This window comes from Epinephelus fuscoguttatus, linkage group LG16 (assembly GCF_011397635.1).
Source record: "Epinephelus fuscoguttatus linkage group LG16, E.fuscoguttatus.final_Chr_v1".
NCBI lineage: Eukaryota > Metazoa > Chordata > Actinopteri > Perciformes > Serranidae > Epinephelus > Epinephelus fuscoguttatus.
In genome coordinates, this window is record NC_064767.1 from 34009997 (window position 1) to 34033076 (window position 23080).

General features: G+C 40.9%; 1 protein-coding gene across 2 annotated transcripts in view; it reads left to right on the forward strand.

The window, feature by feature from the left end:
* LOC125903648 (B-cell lymphoma/leukemia 11A-like) overlaps window positions 1–19809 on the forward strand; it is a 61177-nt gene extending 41368 nt beyond the window's left edge. For both annotated transcript variants that reach the window (XM_049600688.1, XM_049600689.1), the window contains exon 3: window positions 13931–19809. In XM_049600688.1, the coding sequence (XP_049456645.1) occupies window positions 13931–16179 (2249 nt within the window). In that variant the 3' untranslated portion in view covers window positions 16180–19809. The remainder of the gene's footprint in view (window positions 1–13930) is intronic.
* Window positions 19810–23080: the final 3271 nt, after the last annotated feature.

Sequence of the window (23080 nt, forward strand, 5' to 3'; positions counted from 1 at the left end):
GAGTGTGTGTGTGCTTCCAGGAAAAATAAAGGACACATATATTTAGTGATAAAAATAGTAAAACTACCTTTTCTAATTGTCAACTTTGGTAACTTACACTTTGGACTGGACTTGTCCAGATGAATGATTTTGGACTCAAGGTGCCAACTGATTGAGATTATTATTACTATGTTTTTTGTGTTGGAAACATCTTTAATTACACATTTTCAGTAATTTAGTTTGGTTTTAAAGTCAGTTAAGACCAAGGGACACTATCCTGTTGAAATCACAATTATAGCTTTATATAACCTATTAAACTATTTTCGCTTTTTCTGCTGCTTTCAAACACTCAATTATTAAAGGTAAAGTTTGGAAAATTTAGGGGGATTTGGTGGCATCTGAGGATTGCACCTCGTTAGAATTCTTTCATTGTTCATGTTCAGGAGGATTTTACCAGGAGCTGCATTATTTGCAGAGGTCTTTTCCTCTCCAAAACAAAATCATGTGGTGATTAAAACTGGTAAAAACACAGAATACAGCAGTTTCATGCATTAATACACATACATTAGTGTATTTACAACACTACTCATCAGAGATAGTCTTCTAACTACGATGGATGACACATAAATGCAAAAATATAAACATGCAAATGGCCTTATCGGGAGCCAGTGTTTTGTTTGACTGTTACTGTAGGAACACGACTGTAAGCATGGCAATCTCGGTAGAGAGGACCCGCTCCCTGTGAAGATATAAAGCTCATTCTAAGATAGTGCAAACACAATGATTCTTATTTTCAAGAGACTACACACTAAAGAAAATATACGTATTAGATTCCATTTCTGCCAATATATCCCCCCAAAATCCTACACAGTGGACCTGTAAGTTATGACCAGTAAATGGACCTTGTTTCTTTAATATCAAATTTCTTTTTCCAAGGTCCATAATGAACGTTCAAATTAAACTGACTGTGGAATTTGTTCATTATTTTCGAGCTGATTGACAGTGATACTATCACTGTTGAAACAGGGTTATTGCACCATGAGAGTTTCTATTGCATCATTCTTTCATTCTTTTAAACCGGGAGTAAAATACAATATATCATAGTCAATCTGACCATGACACTTTAAGTCACCTCTGTGGAGAGCAAAAATGCTAAAAGCTACTGATTTGACCAGTAATATTAACGATTTGGTACACTCAGTACTCCTTGAGTGTTCTATGTTATTGTGTTTGCTCACACACTGTATGCCTCCTATACTAAATGGACCAAATATTAAATAACTAGTCAGGCTGAAAAGAACATTGCATTGGTGGATCTTTCACAGTCTCTGAACCTGCCTGCTATTCGTCTGTTGACATTAAGCTTCTGGGGTGAACGGCCAATATTTCGAGGGCTCTGGTGTAGCCATCGGATATTCCAACTAAAACTTGGCTCTTTTCAGTGCACCAGTTATTATTTACAGTTCAATTAGCAACTTTAGACAGGTCCATATATTCTACCTTATATCTAAAAACAGACATTAGAAAAAAAGCCAATCAAAAAGCTAGACCGTCGTCAGATGATCACCCATGGGTTCCAAGATTGCATTTCGGCCAATGCATTGTGCCCTTTTTGCTCTTTACATATAAAGATACCTGCATGAAACCAAAGCCCACTCAAACATGACTACTTGGACTATAAACCAGAATGCTTCCGATACAGAAATCTTTTCTTGTTGTCTACAGATTCTGCATGTAGATATCTGTTTATAGAGATTAGGTATGTATTGCCTCAGCTACTGAAGAAATGTACCAGGAAGGTCAGTCTGAGTGAAAGACCCATGAGTATGATGTTTGATCTGCAATCAAAACATTCATATTACAAAGTAATCTACCCAGAATGTGTGCTTGCGTGTGTTTGATTGTCCAAGACATTTTATTACCTCATGATGTCGCTTAACTTTGCAGCAGAAGTTGATCCAGGAATTTTTTTTTGCCAGAGGACATGTTGTTTTGCCAGAACCCTACTGTGTCAACACATTGACTTCATTGAAATGAATAAGGGGGTAGCATTTTTGTCAGTCAGTGCTATTGTCTGTCTGAACATGGACTATGACATTTACATCTGCTTACCAGCACCGTCATTAAATCTTAGAATTTATTTCTAAAAAATTAACTTGTTAACGAGAGTAAGGACTGCACAGTTGTTTAAGAACTCAATGCAAAAGGCACAGCATGTCATCTAGTATGTAAGTTGTCAGTTTGACAAAGGATATTATCAATCAAATGGCTGCATGACAGCAACGTCAAAACCAGCCTGAAGGGACCACATAAAATCTGATTTAGGGGCACCAATCTGCAACAGATTAGGAGTTGAAAGAAAGTTTCTGCATTCTGGGTTTCAAGTAGAAGTCCACAAGCTGAGTCAGTCAGGATTGTGTGTGTGTGTGTGTGTGTGTGTGTGTGTGTGTGTGTGTGTGCGTGTGTGTTGGGACCAAGTTTCCTCTTTCAAACCCCATTCTCTCTCTCTCTGTCTGTCTCTCTCTCTCTGCTCGCATAAGTGTTGTAATTTGGATGCTCTGTAATTTCACCATGGTGGTTTAGGGTTAAGTGGAGGCTGTCCCTGCCATCGTGAGTACCGGTCTTCCAAATGGACACACACACTCACTCATACACACATGCACACACACTGGATCATTGCTGCAGTGCGCTTGGATGCTTCTACAAAGGCCGGTCCATTTAATTACATTTATAAACACAGTTTAAGGGCCCTGGCTGTGTCATTAGAACAGACTTTACGAGATACATTACCGTGTCTGTGTGTGTGTGTGTGTGTGTGTGTGTGTGAGAGAGAGAGAGAGAGAGGGGGAGTGTGTGTTTGTGTGTGTGACAAAGAGAAGGAAGAGGAAACTTTGTCACATGGGAGCTATAATGGGTGGTTGGATGGACACGGACACACACACACAGACACACACACAAGTAGATTACTTGTGAGAGAGTTGCAGATAGCACAGTCTGTAGCCCAGCAGGGGTTCCAAACACAGAGACAGAAGGTATTGATATATCCCCCGACACACACACACATAGGGACAGACGGTATTGATATTTTTGCTCATCAGCCTAGAGTGGCTGTTCAGCAGGACCACACAGATACACACATTCTCGCGCACATCCATGCACACACAGCATGTAATCAGACTGGCTCAATAATCCATTGTTGTTTTTGGTAATTCAAATGCGTTCATAGTTTGTCTTCCATAAAAATACCAGATCATTATTGTCACGCCTGGAGGCTTCTTTTTGCAAAAGAGGTATTTTAGGTTCAACAAATGTAGGTTTTTACCAGTGACAGTATTTTGGCTTTTTACCTTGATATTCAATATCTATAAATCTGACAACTTTAAAGTGGATTAAAAAAGCTTTCTTTGAAAAATGAAAAGGTGTTTTTAAGTTTTCAGATTTCCAGAACTTTACTTACAAAGAAAAGCTAACACTCCAGTGACTGTATTGAGCATGTCAAGACATTCACAGATACATTAGGGCCTTGCGGTTTTCAATCACTATGTTTACATGTATGTCAGTATCCTGGTTTTGATCACAATTTTTCAATAGCCTGTTTATTTTTTGGTCACAGAAACCTTGATAAGCCCTTATCTTATTTTTGATAACCAAACCATGCTAGCTGGAATACTCTGATAGATACATCTTATTCATGCAAGAGTGTCCTTGATTTAAGATGCAAAGTAGTTGTTGATAATAGATAGGCATGATGTTCCACAAGCTTAAGTAAAAGTGTAGCCTTGACACTGGTAATTCGGATGAAAAAAGAACTCTTATCTTTCATCCAGATGAGTGTTAAGATGAAGAAGTCAAATTTGACAGATAGTGGTAAGCTGAGCCAGTTTATCACGACATTCCAAAAACGAGATTATAACCAGAATATGAGCGTAAATTAAACAGTGGCAAAGAGTTGTTGAGATGGGGTGGAAACAAATGCTTGACAGATGCAGATAATCACATCATTGTAACCATGCAAACAGGGAAATGAAAAAACAGGTTCCTCCATGTTGTATGCAAACATCATATCTTAAATATGATCAAAACAAAACAAGACTGCCAACAGGGTTACTAGCACACATGTAAACCTACTCAGTGATTCTTTCTACAGAAGGCGGTAGAAGAAACATGAGTAAGTCAGCAGGCCATTTCTTAATTTTTAACAGGGGGTGAGGGGGCTGATTGCCACGGGCAACCCACTTCAATGAGCTAGCTTTAATGAGCTAGCTTTAATGTGCTAAAGCTGGTTCTAAGCATCAAAGCACTGCACATTAAAATATAACGTTGAATTTTAGACTTTTATCATCATGGACATGCTATGTATTGTTAGCTCAGTTAGATTCTTCATACAGAAACCATTAGCACTAAAGTACTACTCACTCAGATTCACCATAACACCAGCATGGTAAACAAGGGAGCCGTAAGAAAGTTGTGACTCTACCTTTAAAGTGGTTCCAAAGTCCAAATATCCAATAACCTTGATTACTTATACTCCTTTAGTCAAAAAAACTCTGTCCAAACTGTCATGAGTTCATTTTGCTGACGAGATGGAGGGGCGCTTACTGGGTACACCTTAGAGCCCGTGGTGCAACTGAAGGGTGCTTTCAATAAGCTTGACTGTACAAAATGATTATCCTATAATGTCTAAAGGCATGATTATACCTTGTAAATGGCCACACTCAGAGACAGGGTGAAAATCTGCATTACATTGCCTGTCCGAACTCTCTCCAAGAACTCTGTCTTTTGAGTGTCTATTAGTCCTGAATTGTACATATTGGTGCACACTTTCAGACAGTCTCCCCTTAAAAACATTCTTGGTGTTGTGCTGGGTTTGACACACAAAATGGATGGAAGTAGTGTGTAATGAATGAGAGCTTAATAGAAAGGTTCAATTCCTGCTCACTGTCACACCTCTGTACACCTAGCCACTGCATAAAATGGGCATGCTTGTTGGATTATCTGCCTCTAATAATATCTCCAAGAATGTTGTGAATGGTCAAAGGCCTCCCTGGCCAGCAGATACATACACCACTGAACATTTATGGGATGCAGAAATTAATTCTCTTTATTTGTCAAAAAAGTAGAGCCCTTCCTTCTTGAGGGAAGGTTTACAAACAGTACATAATGCTATGTGACCGCAAGGCAAGGAATACTGATTCCTACTCCTAATTCATATATTGTAAGGTAGTTCATGTAGTTTGTCCACCCCCTTTTATGAATACACAACCATTCTTTGCATCAGGATTGGCATACTCTTCTCGTACCAGCAGTGTTTCAGGAAGTTGCTTTGATCTAGCCGGCAACGCGTAGCCAGTAATAGAGGCTGATTCCTTCCAAGCAGAGCACCGCCTTTTTGAGCAATTGCAGTCATGTTTTTATTTGACTGCATCGCTCTCTTCAGTGAGCGGACAGGACACCAGCTGCCACTGTTTGCATTCCAATTGTTGGCTGTCCAGTTAGCAAGAAAGCTTGAGCATAGAGGGGAAAATAATTGGGGGAGAGGAGATGAGTGCAGATCTCTTCTCTTTGGGCTATACTGGAAGTTGTGGTAGAATGTAGCCCAGGACATTGGTATGACAGTTTATGATGCCAAAATAGCAATTACAGGAATTTTTGTGACAATTTAATAGGATGCCATTCAAGTATGCAACAATGTTCCTATTCTCGCTGGTGTCCCGGATTTCCTAACAACGGTGTTTTTGAACTTGACCACCATGCGTTTTTGAGTCTAACCAACAGGGTTTTGAAATGGTTTCATATATATGCCCAAGGGTCATTGAATTCCCCCAGCTCCAAGAAGAACATGCAGTTCTGAAATTAAAACATGAAAAGAGCCATAATTAGGGTAACAAGATTTTCACATGACAACAATGTTATGGTAAAGTGCTTTTGGGCAGTATAACTGACTGTTGGGATTGAAGCAGAAAGCCACAACTGTTGCACTTTAGTGGGTGATGATGGAGGGAGGACGGAGGGAGGGAGGCTGGGTTATGACAATGGAGTCGATAATGTCCATGTTCTGCAGAAACCATTTGAAAATCATTTTCTCTGGTATGGCTGGCTCCCAGAGTCATGAAAGTGTTTTTATTTAAGTAGGGCAGTGTATCAGTTACAATACAAACATGTTGTGGGAGTCATGACATATGAGGAGGCTATCTGAGTGTTGATCAGCAAGCTCTTATATGTGACACTGAAAATAAATATGGATTTTAAGAAAGAAAGAAGGAAGGTGAGGGTGAAACAGACATGAATAGATTGCCTTATCATGGAATGATCATACTCATGTTATTTCACCCATTTCCCCATCGTATTTTTTTTTAAGTGTGATCATCAGATTATTGCCTAACTCCTTGTAATTTGCCTTATCTTAAAGGTGCTGCATGTAACTCTCGAGAGTTTTCAAATACTAGTGCTTTTGGTTGGTGGTTTCAACACATTTTCACCCCAAACCAATTAAATACTAAAGCTTGGTTTATGGCCCTACCTAACTATTCATCATTCATCTACTAACTAACTGTCTTATATGTAAGCTGTACAAATGCTGGAAATTCTCCTTCCTTCCCTCTCTGTAGAGAGGTCAAAGGTCAGGTTAGTGCTCAGAAAATGTGCACCAAATATTCTGGGGTTTTTTTACCCATTCAAATGCCTTTAGACATTATAACACATGTGCACTTTAATAGAAGGCTAAAATTATAGTGAAATGTCCAGGTATCCCTTTAAGATAAAGCAGGGGGTGATCAGGGGTGAGCTGCGATGCCCAGATGTAAATACAAGCAGCAGATCCTGAAAGCCTGAGGCTCAGACAGAAATCCCAAATTGTATTAAGGGACATTGTCCCTCACTCCCTGTATGCGTACCTAATCCTGTTTCAGCGATGTTCCATTACCTCAATTACTATCATCTCACCCAGAGGTGGACCCAGCCAAGGACACCACCGGAGAGCCACCGATGGGTGGAAAGAGAGGAGGGGGGGGGGGAGGGCTGTAAAGGAGATGGCCCTACATAGTACAAAGAAAGTAAGAGATAGGGGATAGTGAGACAGGAAGGGAGGATAGAGAGCTCGAAGGAAGGAAGTCATAAAGAGTATTACAAGGGATAGTGAATGAAAGAAGAACAAATTGAGAATGTAGAGATGGATAAAATCATATAAGGCCAGTAAGATAGTGGTCGGTCTGTCCTAGCTGGTAGCCAAGCCCTGGCATCCATTTTTGTTTCCCAGCTGGCCGGAGAGGGATGTAATGGTGGCAATCCAGCTAATTTACAGGACAGAATGACTGGCTGAAGAACAGACAGTTACGCAGGCTGACATTATGAGGTGGATTCATTAAAGAGAATTTATTTCATGTAAGTGTGTTGCTGGCCTCATGAGCTGCTGTCTTACATGTACACTCTCCAGTGTTTTGTATAGTACCACAAAAAGGCCTAATATATTAAACCTTTTGATTTTGCTTTTCTACACCATGTGCAGCCTACACATGCGTACGTTCATGGACATGAGCAGTTGGCAGAATTTATGTCATGCAGACATTTGTGGACCCTTGTGGACAGTCATGTGTCCTTGCAGCAGAAAATATTAATTTGCCTCAAGTACTTCAGTCGGCTTCCATCATAGAAGAACTCTTTAAGACTATATAAAGAAGAGGGGGTCTTTTCAAGTGAACCTTTTAAGCAAGAAAGTGATGTTTGTGGTGTATCATTTTACACAGTTGTGCTATTATGAGCTACAGGCACATTAATTCAGCAAACTGTATTGTACTGTAGGTGCTGTTTGTATAGAATAACATTGGTTCACATGACAAGGATTAGAAGAGAGTCGACATAAGAAATAATTAAGAGGACTGCAGATTGCAACCAGCTGAAAAGTCTCCCGGTTAGACTTCCTTCAGTGTTCAGCGGGAGCTGAAATATCCACTGAGGTCTCCTCCTCTCCAAAACAAACAGACCTGGTGATTTAAACTGGTAAAAACACTGAATAAAGCAGTTTCATGTTAAAAATCTGTTTTCTTTCCCCAAGGCTCTCGTTGCAGAGGGGCTGCTAACTATGGTGGCTAATGCAAAAACACGAATGGCCCTATCTAGAGACAGTGTTCAGTTTTTCTGTTCTGGGCTACTGTAGAAACGTAGTGGTGCTACATGGCAATCTCCGTCGGTGAAGACCCATCTCTATATAGATATAAACAGCTCATTTTAAGGTAACGAAAAAACAACAATTGTTATTTTCAGGTAATTGCACACTAAAGAAAATATACTTATTATATTTTATTCCATTTCTGCCTATATATCCCCATAAATCTTACACACTGGACATTTATTGCATTGTGACACAAAAAACATCTGTGTGCATTGTGCTTTTTATAAAATCTGATGCATTTAAAAAAGTGTTTGATGCTTCCAGTGCATTTTGGCCTGAACAAGCACCCTTCCCTGGATGTACAGTGTGTCTCCTCAGTTTGCACTGGCTTTATTTTAGCTCTGTTGACAGCCATTGGATCAGAGCGCTACACTTCCTTCTGAGAGGAATGGATAGAGCCAGGGGAAGTTGCTGCACACACACTCTCTCTCTGTCCCTCACACATACACACACATAGACATACACACCCACACACACACACAGAAAGGTGTCGTGAAACATGAGCCGCACTGCCTTACTGCCTCCCTCTCCCATCTCACTCCACATAAGTGTCCAGGCAATGCCCTTGGCTTAATAGGGCTTAATGCCTGTGCTTGTCACTGTAGCATGGCTGGTATTGAGTGGTAGGACATTTCTGGAACTGTGCGTGTGTGTGTTCTCTGGAGTCTCACTAGTGGCTGTATGGCTTTGACATTTACCCCAGGTAAAGAACCGGATGCGATTATTTACCCCCATCCTCCCTCCCTTCTCTTCTCTTCCTTCTTTCCCCTCTTAACATCCCTGCTGTATCCAAACTTAAAAGTTGCAGCAGGTATTTGTCACTTCTATCTAAACTTAAACCAGAGGGATTACCTCTCCTATCTCATCTCTTTCTTTCCCTTTCTCTGACTCTATCTATCTTCATCTACCATTCTCCATTCCGCTTTCTCACTTCATTTTTCTACCTCCCAGTGGTGGAGAGTTTGCCTAATGAAGTGGCTGATGGGAGTATATTACAGAGAGACAGAGTGGAGCGGTCGCCTACTCTAAAATCCATTAACCTTACAGTTTCAATCAGTGTGCAGACAAGTCTGAGCTACGAGTCAAAAAGGAGCGTATTAGCTCAAGAGTTACACTATTGTGCCTTGCACTTGTTTTTCTCAATATTTTGCCCATATCTTTGTCTGAAAACAGTCCTTTTACTCTGTATAATCATTGTGCTGTCAGCGTTTTACAGTTTTCCTTGGTGAAGCTGATATAGTTCAGTGTAGCAAAAAAATCTGGGCCCTGTCCATACACAGCCTAAGTGGGCCTCCTTACCCTTTCAATACATCCATTTTCATGCATGTAAAAATAACTGAATCACTTCAGGCACTTTTACATTTTTAGGACTCGATTCAAAGGATTTTTCTTAGAGTCAATGTCAATGTCAGAATCAGCACATTTGCAATTGTAGAAGCTGAGTAAACTAGTGATTTCCATCAGTTTGGCATATGCCCTCTCAAAACAAAGGTTCTTGTCATTACCTGCCATCATTTGATGCATGCCAGGTGTGACCAGTTCAACCAAAAAGTTGACTCCTTGTGTTGAGGTGGTCTTGACCCCTGCTTGGGAACTTCTACATAAAACCATGTGCACCTTTCAGAGGAGGGAGGACTCCTATATTATTTTAAAAAGTCTGTCACATTATTTATTTGACAAGTAACCATGATAATACATGTAATCTGGGCTTTAACAATGGTTAGTAATTTTTGACTATTTCCCCCACTAGTGTGCCCCTGAGAGGAGTCTTCTGGGGTACTTGCAATACCAATGTCCTTTTGAACACTTATAATGTGAATGTAGAGTGACTGCTTTAATTTCCAGAGCATCATTTTGACTTTGAATAGATGATTTGACATCCTGCATCACTATTGAAATCTCTTGTAACTGCAGTAAGATAATGGCACATTCCAAAGCAAAATTGTGCAATTACATACAACAACAATATGCTTTTTTTAGTTAATAGTTTTCAATACAAAGATGATAAAATAATACAAAAAAAAGAAAGCAAAACAGAACACAAAAAGAAAGAAGTGTGTCTGTGTGTGTGTGCGTGTGTAAAAGTGTAAGATACACGTGTATGATATATGAGACTTCTTTTCAAGGTTTTATCAAGACCTGATCTAATAAAGTTAAAGGGTCCATCAAGTTCAACAGGCCTATCATCGTCTTGGAGAGTTAGAGCTGTCTGTTCCATTGATAGCAAGTCCATAAAGTCCTTATACCAGCTCCCTGTGCTGAAACACATAGGTTAACACCTATGTTGTTTCCAATTATTAGGATGATCCGCTTAGCTGATACAAAGGCCAGTGTTATATACTATGCACAGTACTACTATATAATACTATATACAGTACTACTCAATAGTATCTATATATTGAGGAACCATGACAAGTTTTCAGTAATATTTGACAATACCACAACAAGTGCATCCACTTCAAAACCATGCCAGCACAATTTTGATAATGTATATTCAATTTTCTTAAATGTGCAGGTTGTAATATAGACCCCTGTGTATTATCTTTATTTGCAGAACCTTATATGTGACACACTTTGATATTTTAGTACTATTTTAAGCTCTGCATTCAATTGTGTTGTGGTTATACACATGCCACATTCCCATTGTAATTTCGTTTGGGAATTGCTTTCAGAGGCAAAAGAAGACAGCAGCCTATACACTACTGAGACTGTACCTCTCCTGTCAAAAATATGCTCTAAAAATATTAGCTTGACTTGTTTGATTTGTGTGTACAACGATGCAGATATCAGACTGTCACGTTAGTGAGAGAGACTTTTTTTCATGGTCAAAACTACTGTTTGGTAATGTGACAGTTTCATTTTAAGCAAAAGAAAAGCAAACTCCACACTATGGATCTGGTCAATAAAGGAAAGGGCTGCGCCCGTGCTGGATAAATGATGATTCCCATATGAAACGTAATGTGTACCGAAAGGATAACCCCATCTCCTGATTCAACTAAAGTGGGAAAAGTGCAGTTATATTATCAATACTGTCAGTGCCCAGGATTGAAGTGGTTTAACCAGAGGAGAAAAAAGATGAATAAATAAATGAAGCCTCCCTGGTCTTGATAATGCAAATGATATGCACAGGTTAGATCTGATGCAGGTGGCCACAATTAGTGGTAATTTGTGCCGATTTTAATGATCCATAATTTAGCTGCCTTTCCAAACTGTTGGTCATGTGGGATAAGTGTGTGTCTGTGTGTGTACAGAAAGTGAGAAGGGAGGGATGGTCACAAAGAAGGAGGAGGAAATGAAAGAAAGGAATCTTCCACACACTGAAATACGTTAACAGACAGGACCCCTGTCTACAAGCATCCACGTTTGTAGTTGACAACAACATACTTCAGTATAATCTTTGTCAATAAAATCACATCTTTGCCAGTTTAAATTAGTGTTTATGTATGTTCTGAAGTCCCATAGCATGGGGAGAAATTACTCTTTTAAATACACACACTCTCATGAGCACATACACAAATGTTCCTTTTGCAGATATGTGTTAAATCAGTTTTTTCACCACAACCTCTCTGACTCTCTCTTTCTGGCTATTAGAGGTAAATTGCAGTGTGCAGATGTATAAAAGCCTCCATGTAAACCATGACATCCTTTTAGTTTCACTCCTAATTTGTCGTTCTGCCGGTAATTAGCGAGCGATTTGTCCTGTTTTGTGTGTATTTTTTACAACCCACCTTACCTGTTTACATATTAATGGGATGTTTTGTAATTTATTGTTCATGACATGTTACAGCAAAATAGCTTTTTACATAAAAAATCATCTGAGATAATTAGCATCAATATCATGACCCCTGGAATGACATCTGTTTATTTATTCTGATTTTGCAATAATATTACAGCAACTTTTGACACTGTTGGATGTTGACATAATTGTCGTGGCTGTTATCCCATAAATAACTGTATTCCTACCCACACCTGGAAGGGCACACATATTATCTTTGACCACAGTTTAAAATGTGACAGTAAAAGATTTTAAATATTTAGATTTTTCTACAAACTTTATAAAGTTTTAGTGTGTTAAGATCAATTTTTGGTTGCCATTAATGGAGAAATGAATTCATTTCTGGGGTAGTGAGGCTGCCTACCAGTATTTATGCTCTCCTTATATACCTGCTATAGGGTTTACTATGTTTGTAAGTATGTGCTTGTAATTGCTTTATTTAATATTAAAAAAAACTAAATAACAAAGTGAGTAATAAAATTGGCCCACTTTCACAGCAGCATTTTTTCTTTAAATATTTTTTCTCGTGTCTTTTTCCAGTCCTTTGTGTAGCTCTTTGCCCACATATGGTCACAAGAATGTTTTAAGGACTTAACTGTCCACCTTAATTCATTTTTATTGTCGATGGTATTTCCTGAAATATGACATAAATGTCTAACTTTCGTGTTTTCAAGCATATTTCTGCTTGATTGTGTGTGTATCTATTTGTGTCTTCACATATGGATGTGTATCTCTGTTTGTTCACTTTGTCAAACGCACCCACATTGCACTGTGCTTAATGGTGGAAGGCTCTGCATGGCAGCGACGGGGGTTTGTCTGTCATCTAATCTTGTAAACGAGCTGATGGCCGTCCGTTCGGTCCCCTAATGAGATTACACATGCACTGCGGGTCCCACCACAGGTCATCATCGCCGAGGCCATTCAAAGGCAATTATTGTTTTAAATGTTCCTCTCGTCGCCGTCTCAAAGTGACTTGGCATGCTTAACTGAGGGAAGAAGCTTTGAGGGGTTATTTTTCCTCTCCGGTTGGAGCCAAAATGTTTTTACACTCCTACTGTTTTACTTTCCTCAGGCGGCTGGGGTGTCTTATTCTGTCTGTGTGAATGGAGAGTATGCGTGTGTGCATTTGTCTGTGGGGTGATCGGTGCTGGACTATCAAAACTACATAAAAGAATATAACTGGAATATAGTATACATGAATAAACTTGCGTACAATTAATTTTTATTCTTAGGTTGCCAAAAAAAGAAATCATTTCTGAGCCGGTATTTACTGATTGGGTTATACTTTGAAATAATAAATCGCCAACCTTTTCTCTGCTATATTACTAGGTAAAAACCATTCCTAGTTCGTCAGATATCATATAAACTTTTATGTATTTATGCTGTTGCTGCAGAATTGAGGAAGCAGTAATTTAAAGGACTAAAGGATTCTTCTCTGTTGCCTCTCCTGCATGTGAGTGTATGTGTGTTTGTGAGCGGGCCTGTGTTTTGGTAGATCAGTGGGAAGTGGTAGTCCGCCGGGATAGCCCTGTTTCTTTGTTCTCCTGCTGACAATGGAGGACTCACAGTCAGTCTAAAGGGAGAAATTATGTCCCAGAGCAGTCTGTGAGAAGAACAAATGCACACACACACACACACACACACACACACTACTTCTCACATGCTACTCATGTGGGGCATGACCTCAATAACAGCTACTGTTGTATTTGCAAAGCCCTCAACACCATGTGCCGACCACTTTTAAAAGCTGTAACAGTTAGGCCTAAGGTTCAAATAAAAAGTTGTCCTTCATGGATTTTTTATTCTGTGCACAGTACTTATTTACAGCTGTGTGAATGTTTCCAAAATTAACAGCATTACAGCCTTTAAAAAAAAAATGGATGTGAAGAAAATAGTTATATCTTAACAGACTCTGATATTGGCTTGTTCTTATAGTAATGCCTCATGTTAAATGTTTTTAATAGTTTTAAATTCCTCCTTACCCAATTCTTTCTTCTCTGTCATAACAGGTAAGGAGGAGCCGACCACCTACACCTGCACTACATGTAAGCAGTCCTATGGCAGCGCCTGGTTCTTGCTGCAGCATGCTCAGAACACCCACGGCTTCCGTATCTATCTGGAAAGTGAACATGGCAGCCCTCTCACCCCACGCATGGGTGGGCCATCCTCCCTGGGTGGGGGTGCAGACTGCCCCTCTCAGCCTCCTCTTCACGGCCTCCATCTGCCTCCTGACGCAAGCCCCTTCAACCTCCTCCGCATCCCTGGCTCGGGCTCAGGTGGAAGGGACAGCGTTGGAATAGGGGGTGGAGTTGGTGCCGTTGGCGCTGCTGGTGGGGGCCACCATCAGCGTTTCCCACCCACGCCACCCCTCTTCAGCCCCCCTCCAAGGAACCACCTGGACCCCCAACACCTGAGCCCAGAGGAGCTGGCGCTGGCAGCCCACCACCCGAGTGCCTTTGACAGGGTGCTGCGCCTCAATCCCCCTCTGCCCCTGGACCCGCCTCCAACAATGGACTTCTCACGGCGGCTACGGGAGCTGGCGGGCAACACCTCAGGGTCCACTCCCCCACTATCCCCCAGCCGGCCCAGCCCCATGCAGCGCCTGCTCCAGCCATTCCAGACAGGAGGGGGAAGCGGAAGCACAGGAGGTGCAGGGGGCAGCAAACCTCCATATCTTGCCACCCCACCCCCTCTTCCAGGCTCCATGCAGTCACCTGTGGGTTCTCAGACCACTCCTACCACCCCTCTCCCCTCAGCAGGAGCAACCCCTTCCGCTACCACCCCCTTGAAATCAAAGTGTTGTGAGTTTTGTGGCAAGGCCTTCAAGTTTCAGAGTAATCTAATTGTGCACCGGCGCAGCCACACAGGAGAGAAGCCGTACAAATGTCACCTGTGTGATCATGCTTGTACACAGGCTAGCAAACTGAAACGCCACATGAAGACACACATGCACAAATCGTCCTCGCCAAACACGGGCAAGTCAGAAGATGGTCTCTCAACAGCTTCCTCTCCAGAGCCTGGTACCAGTGAGCACTTGGGAAGTGCAAGCAATGCCCTTAAGTCAGTGGTGGCCAAGTTGAAGAGTGAGAATAACCGCATGCTACGTGAGAATGGGGAAGAGGAGGAGGAGGAAGAGGAGGAAGAGGAAGAGGAAGAGGAGGAGGAAGAAGATGAGGAGGAGGAGGAAGAGGAGGTAGAGGAGGAAGAAGAGCAGAACGGAGAGAGGGCTGCCAGAAGAAACAACAATAGCTATCACTTTGGGTTGAACCTTGAAGCAGGACGTCAGCATGAAAACAACGGTGGTATCGGAAGCCGACTGGGAGGAGTCGCTGATGAGGGGTCCATCCCTCGCTCACTGCCTGAGGTGATGCAAGGAATGGGCCTGGCCGCTAGCATGCATCACTTCAGCGAAGCCCTCAACGCGCACAAACGAAATGCCATGGCCCAGGAGAACCACCTGCATCACCACCTCAACCGAGACCATCACCACAATCGTGAGATGTGTGATGGGGACTCAGTGTTGGAAACAGATCGTGGGGAAGAGGGCTCTGTCTCAACAGTCAACGGGCGGGGAGCATCCCCTAATGAATCTGCCTCTGTTGGCCTCTCAAAAAAACTGCTTCTGGGTAGCCCTAGTCCACTCAGTCCTTTCTCCAAACGCATCAAGCTGGAAAAAGAATTTGACCTACCCACTCCCACAATCCCAAACACGGAGAACGTCTACTCCCAGTGGCTGGCTGGCTATGCCGCCTCACGACAACTCAAGGACCCTTTTCTGAACTTTGGGGATTCCAGACAATCGCCCTTCGCCTCCTCATCTGAGCATTCTTCAGAGAATGGTAGTCTGCGTTTCTCGACCCCTCCGGGGGAACTGGACGGTGGGATGTCGGGCCGCAGTGGTACAGGCAGTGGGGGCAGCACACCACACCTCGGGGGTCCTGGGCGGCCCAACTCCAAGGACGGCCGCAGGAGTGATACTTGTGAGTATTGTGGCAAGGTGTTCAAGAACTGCAGTAACCTGACAGTGCACCGGCGCAGCCACACAGGGGAGAGACCATACAAGTGTGAGCTGTGCAATTATGCTTGTGCCCAGAGCTCCAAACTTACTCGCCACATGAAGACCCACGGTCAGGTGGGCAAAGACGTGTACAAGTGTGAAATTTGTCAGATGCCCTTCAGTGTCTACAGCACCTTGGAGAAACACATGAAAAAATGGCACAGTGACCGTCCTTTGAGTACCGAAATAAAGTCAGAGTAGAAGGCCGAACTATGGGACCTTTCCCCCGCAGCTATGTCCACCATTAGTCCCCTGTTTATTCCCAGCCCCTTGTAGATTTGCCCCAACCCTAACACTCCACTTTCACCAGTCTGGTGGAAGCTTAAGACCATGTGCTCTGCACCAGCACACCCCGTTTCCATTACCCATTGAATGCATGATCTGTATCGGGGCAATACTCTTGCATTGACGCAAAACTTCGAGCCTTTCTCTTGTGCAATAATTTACATGTTGTGTACTATTTTCTTTTTTGAGTTTTCCTTTTCCATTTTTAAGAATTAGTCAGCATGCATAGTATGTTTTTGCTAATCAAAAAAAAAAGAAAAAAGAAAAGAACTTGTCCCTGGTTGGTTAGTTGTTGAGTAAATGTGTTGCTGTTTTTCTCTTGTTCTGTTTTTTCTTTTTATTCTTCAAAAAGAGAAAAGACAAGAAAGATACATCCATGCTGCATACATTCTGTAACACATATCATGTACAGCTTTGTTTTGTAACATGGAAAGTGAACAGTCTTTGACTCGACCCTCTTCTTACAACCCTGGAAATGCACTCATCCTGATCTTTCTAAAAGACGGCATGTTCACACAGGGTTTAAAAAAATCATACATTGGCTTAATGACTAAACTGAAAGTAATGACAACCTTCAAATTTCTTTTAAAAAGACTAGGGTGTGCTAAGAATTCAATTTGTACTATCATTTGGTAGAATAAGAAAGAGTGCCTTTGATATCTCAAGACTGCATTGGCCATAATCTTATCTGGTATAAGTGTGGGGTCACATTAGATAAAGCTAAAAGGTTTAAGCCACCCAGGGAAGGTCCTTGCATCAAGCACCTGACTGCTCAAATGGACTGTGACAACTCATGATGAAAGATCAGAGAGTTCTCGTTAATCATCATTTAGCTACCTATTACATGTTCAATAGGCTATCTTTAATATGTGGATTTCATGGCAAGCATGGTACAAGCAGTATTGTGTATATCTGAATTATTTGTAGTTTTGTTTCTGGTAAGGAGGTACTTTTGAGATAAAGGTAATCTGTAATGTACAATCCTGAACTTGAGGGATACAGCGCATGGCTGAGAAGTGTCATGTATCTGCGTTAGCACAAACCTACGACGCTGTTTCGATATGTCAGTGTGTGGAACAATGCATAAAGTAATATATGAACTCCAAGTGAGGCTAACCGTATTTGAGAGCATTGAAATAACTACAAGCTAGACAGACAGAAAGCTACACAGAACTGGAAGCTACGTACATGTTACGGGGTAAGAGGCAATCTCTTTCACTTTACATTTCTGGTATCAAAACAGGGTCATTAACTATGAATTGCATAAAAAAAGAAAGAAAGAATTGCAAAAAAAGAAGAAATATCTGTACTCCAGGGCTCTTGAAAAGAGTAAAATGCGATAATTTTAATCAGTATGCATAGGCTAATGCAGGGCACATTTCTTTGTTTGCTGTTGCTTTTCAACCCAAAAGGAGAGCTTTTTCCTTGTTGAGTTTCATTCAAGCTGTTCATAGTATAGCACTTGTCACTCTGCCTGAGAGTAAGTACCGACATCTCTCTTGCATTTTCCCACACTGATGCAATGTTGGTACATGGGTTGAGTCTAAAAGCTAGATTGTCATTTATAGGACATGAAGTGCACTGTTGCAATTTTCCCAGTTTACAAGTTTACGCTGAAGGGGAAAACGCTGTTGAAATGCTGTCAAATGACGAGGGTCCCATTGTTAAAAGCAGTAAAAGATGAGACACATAATCTGTTGCCAGCAACTCCACCCTCATGAACCTTGACCTTTGTACCCTTGCCGTTTCACCTTTGACCATTTGTCAATTTGTTACCCCTAGAAACCCCAGTGCTTAGTCTGGGCTGAAAATTCACCCTGTCGGCAAGGTCTGTGAATTAAAAGGTTTGATGGGAGTTACATAAGTACCAAGCGCTCCTACATAGTCACAGAATAAAGCTCAGTTTGGCCACAGAAGTACCCAACATCACATTTATAAAGGAGCTGCATTGTAACTTTGTTTTCATCTACACCTGAATCATTTATAGACCTTGCTGGCTGGACAACAGACACTCAAATCTTGTTGCTCACACTGCGAGAATCTGTTTTTGTATAAATCTTCCTTTAATTATAGATATGAAAATAAACGTTTTTGCAAATAACACTTCACTATCTTTTAGGGGAAACTGTATTTAAGTTTTGTTGTCGTTTCTCTTTTTCCTCAGCGTCTTGGTGGTGTTCAAGACTCCGATCACAGTATATATGAAATGATAAAACAAAAAAAAGACGAAAAAACAAACAAAAAAAAATTCTGTGATGGTTTTGTATTTTATTTTGCCTTGGCTCTTCACAGCTCTTCAGGTTGAAATACAATTTGCATTGGGGAAAGGATTAAGATTATATATGAATATATAATAAAGAACTTAAAATATAGGAAAATGCACACTCATGTCGATTCCTATGCTTAAACACATTTATGGTCTACTTTTTCTGTATTTCTAGAATTGTATTTGAATTCAATGTTCACTTAGAGTAGGCACTATAGTATTTATATTGAGGCTCGTATTTTTAACTGTTGCTTGTTCTCTCTAAAGGTATTTACCATACCTTTTTTTGGTAGTGGAAAAAAAATCCCAAGCTGCCACGGTATATTTTTTTAATTTGGCAGGATAATATAGTGCGAATTATTTGTATGTTTAAAGAAATAAAAGGAAAAACCCCATAAAAAAGCAGCTAAAGTATGTGGCATTGGGAGGCGTCACGGGCCATCAGATGGCCGCCGCTCTGTTTCCTGTCCACAGAGGTGGTTGTACATATCTTCTTTGGTTTTTGGTTCGGACCTCCTTCCCTCCCTCCCCCTGCTGCCATTCTTGTATGCAGTAATGCAAGCTGACGTCGGCCTGTTCTGTTGTGTGCTTCTGTCTCTCTCACCCCTCCCACCTGACTACATTCCAACATCAAGAAGAGAGGAAAAAAAAGAAAAAAAAAACTTCATATGCAGTACATGGATTACGAAAAAAAAAGCGTCAAAATAAATACATTTAAAAAGAAATTAAATGTTTTGCAGTTTCTTTTCATTGCCAAATACTAAATGGTGCTTTATATTTAGATTGGGTATACTTTCATATGCAAAGCATATTTAAAAATGACCCGGGGGATGTGGAGAAGCCTGCTTGAGTTGAGACTTTTTTGTAAATGGCAATGCGGAATATTTTGTTATCAGCCTTTTCTATTCCTATTCTGAGAGCTGTTTGTTGTAACTTGAACTTGAACTTTATCTTTTACTATGGGAGTTACTATTTATTATTACCTATATGCTCTGTTCAAAACAGAGACATGGAATGGATCCTTATTTTTGGTTTCTTTTTATTTTATTTTTTATTTTTGGTTATAATATAATTTTGATTTTGTTTTTCTTTTGTAATGGTGGCCCATGGTCATTGGACAAACCTAGCTCTTTAATTTCTGTTGTACTTTTGGGGTCTCTGTTCAGTTGTATTGGGAAAACCACTGTCTGTGTTTTCTGGCAGATGTCTGCATAATCCTGTTCACACACCCATTTTGTCCCTTTATCGAAAAACAATTAATAAAAAAAATGAAAGTATAATGGCACTTGTCGCTTATCTCCACTGTGTGTGTCAAGTTAAATCAAGCGTGTGCATGACTGTGTGTGTAATAACCCCCCTGTCCTGGAGCTCATTGGTATCTTCTTACACATTTCTAATATAAATGTTTACTTCTCATAAATTACTTAAAGTGGCAGAGTTTTCACAAGTCAGCATTTACAGGCATGTAGTGCAGAGGGCATTGTTCCACCTCCCAAGTGTGTTTTAGGTGTTAGTGGTGACCTGCACAGGATTCTTTACATGCTTTCCGTAATCAGGCCTGTGTCTTGTGCTGTTGCTTGAACCCAATGAACTCAGTCCTCCACCCCCCAGCCTCTCCCTAGCCTTTGGCCCTGTACAATATGTACCTTATGACTTTCTCTGTGTGTGTGTGTGTGTGTGTGTGTGTGTGTGTGTGTGTTTGTGCATGTGTGTCTGTATGAGCTGTCGCTGTCTTGCCCAGGAGGGGTGGGCGGGCTTAACAGGTGTATATGCAAATCATCTAAACACCTGTGTGTCTGCAGTGTCATCCTACCTGTTGGTCAAGACAGTCCAGCGGGTTTTAGTGTGTGCGTCTTTTGTGTTTGTGTGTATGTGTGTCCCCACCATTTTCACTTAGCTTGCATGCTATCTCAAAGCACATATGTGTATGCATGTCACTCCTCAAAAGTACAGTACAGTATCTGTTACTGATAATAGCTGCTCCCTCTGTGCCTTTCATTCTCAGGCACACGCTTGCGCACACACATATACGTACAGTGTACCAACGTATATATATGCTCCTCCTCTCACAGAATGTACTTGAGTAAATATCATTATGTCCCTCTGTTTGCTCGGTAGTCGCAAAGCCTCATAAAGCTGTCAGGATCAATCAGCACTATGTTCTCCAACCACCGCACCCTTGTGTTCAGCTTTCTCACACACATCAAGTCTCCTCAGAAGGCATCAATGCACCTGCTAAGGGAAATATAAGATTTAATAATTGCAGTCATTAAAAAAGCATACAAGTTATGATCATTTAAACTTGGATAAAAGAAAAACAAAAGCAAAACAGAAATCTAAAAAAAAGTTTTTATCATAGATTGTTATATGTAAATACTGTATTTGTTTTCCATCTTTTGCTACTGTGTTTTGCAGGGTTACCTTCACGCTAACATTGAAAACTTCACCTGAACTCACGGATGGATTACTGAACGGGACTGCCATACACAGGCCCAGGGACCCTAAGTGTCAGGAGCCCACTGGCCTTCACCTGCAAAATGTCACTCAAATTAACAAGTATCAACCAGGAAAAGACTCAGAATGCGAGATGTGCAAAAACTGCAAAGTGACACAGAATAACCACAAAGAGAGGCAAAATGACAAAAAAAAAGACACAAGTATAACTCAAAGAGATGCAAACTAATCTTCAAAGAGATACAAAACTACGATAAAGTCAAAGCAAAGGAATTTCAGAAACACAAAATGACCAAAAAATGGCAAAATAAACTCAAAGAGTCACAAAATGACAACAAAAAGATGGGAGGGAACTACAAAGACACATAAAACAACTGCAAAGAGTCACAACAATAAAGTCAATGCCAAGGAACTAGACGGAGACACAGACTGACCTTTAAAGAGACACAAATATGACTCAAAGAGACACAAAATAACTTCAGGGTCATAAAATGACAACAAAGAGATGCAAAGAAACTGCAAAGAGACATGAAACAACAAAAAAAGACAAATCTACCTGAAAGAAACAAAAAATGACTTCAAAGAGTCACAAAACAAGGTCAATGCAAAGGAACTACAAAGAGACACAGAATGACTATAAAGAGACACAAGATGACCAAAGACAAGGACACAAATACACCTCAAAGAGACACAAAATCACTTCAAAGGGTCACAAAAAACAACAAAGTGATGCAAAGGGACTACAAAGAGACATAAAATCACCAAATGCTGTGTCTTGGTTTTATGTAGGAGAGGTGTTGGGGTGTTTTGCATGTCTGTTCCCGGTGGTCGCAATCTCTCATTATTCACCCATGCCTCAACTACTATATTTTGTTCACAATGGAGAGGAAGAGAACCTATCTAGTCACAGCAGATCCAAAGTGGTACTCCTTTTCACAAATATTACACCAAACACTACAGCATATACACAATATTATAGGGAACAGTCCAAAGAAACCTGCATGTTATATTTTCTCAGCAGTTCTACTAGTACTATTGTAGCATCAACAATACCTGCAAAAATACATCTACTGTGTAATATTTATGGCAAGTAAATAGCAGAAAGTGTGTGAATGAGCACAGGCACCACGTGTCAAGTATGGCCATTTTCATGCACACAACAGCACAAACATGAAATGGCCTGTTATCTGTTCATACAGTATGCTTGCTGTAGCCATTTTTCCAAATGCCAGTCAAAGAATGCTCATGCTGAGTAATTTTGGAGATATTTCTGTTCTCATATTGTATATTATAGGTTGTGTATTCTCCTCAAATGGCATTTTTACTTTGTGGCATGGTACAGAGTGACGAGATGGGGAGTGGAACAGGTTTCTAGACTTGGAGGGTGGAGTAACACTTTCTTCTGCTACTGCTGACGTGCCCCTGACCAAGGCAGTGACCCCCAACTGCTGCAGGAAGAATGCAGTGGAAGACTTTGGCTGTACTGGGCAGCTCCCAGGTGTGAATGTGTTGCACTGTTTGAATGTAAAACAAGAGTGTTGCTGGAAAAGAGCACAGAACCTCCTGTAAATTTCCCTGCAAGAATAAAGGCTACAAAAGGTCACAAAAAACATGTATAACTCAAATTCAAAGGAATAACTTTTTTTGTGCAACTTACTGCCAAGCTACCTTGATGCCCCTAGAGCTACTGACTTTGAGGAGATACAGTGCTGCGAGAGGTTCAGGTGTGTTGGACATGGAGAGACTGTAAGACTTTATTTCCCTCCTCAGGACCCACAAGTGGCAGCAGTTTCCTTTTTACTCCCTGTTAAACAATGCGACTAGCCACCAGCAGCACCGCCTGGGCAAATAAAACAAATCAGCACCATATTTTTTTTCACTTCCTCTCTCTCTCTCTCTCTCTCTCTCTCTCTCTGCCTCTTCCCACTCTCTCTCTCTCTCTCTTTCTGTGATAAATTCATTGTGTTATAAACCCGTGAAGCGTTCAGGCCTTTTCTGCTTTACTAAGGCTCTCCTGTGCTGGTTTATGTGAAAAGCATAATGCATTTGTCACCGTTATAAAATCTATACAACCATGACCTGCAGTCCCCCATAAAC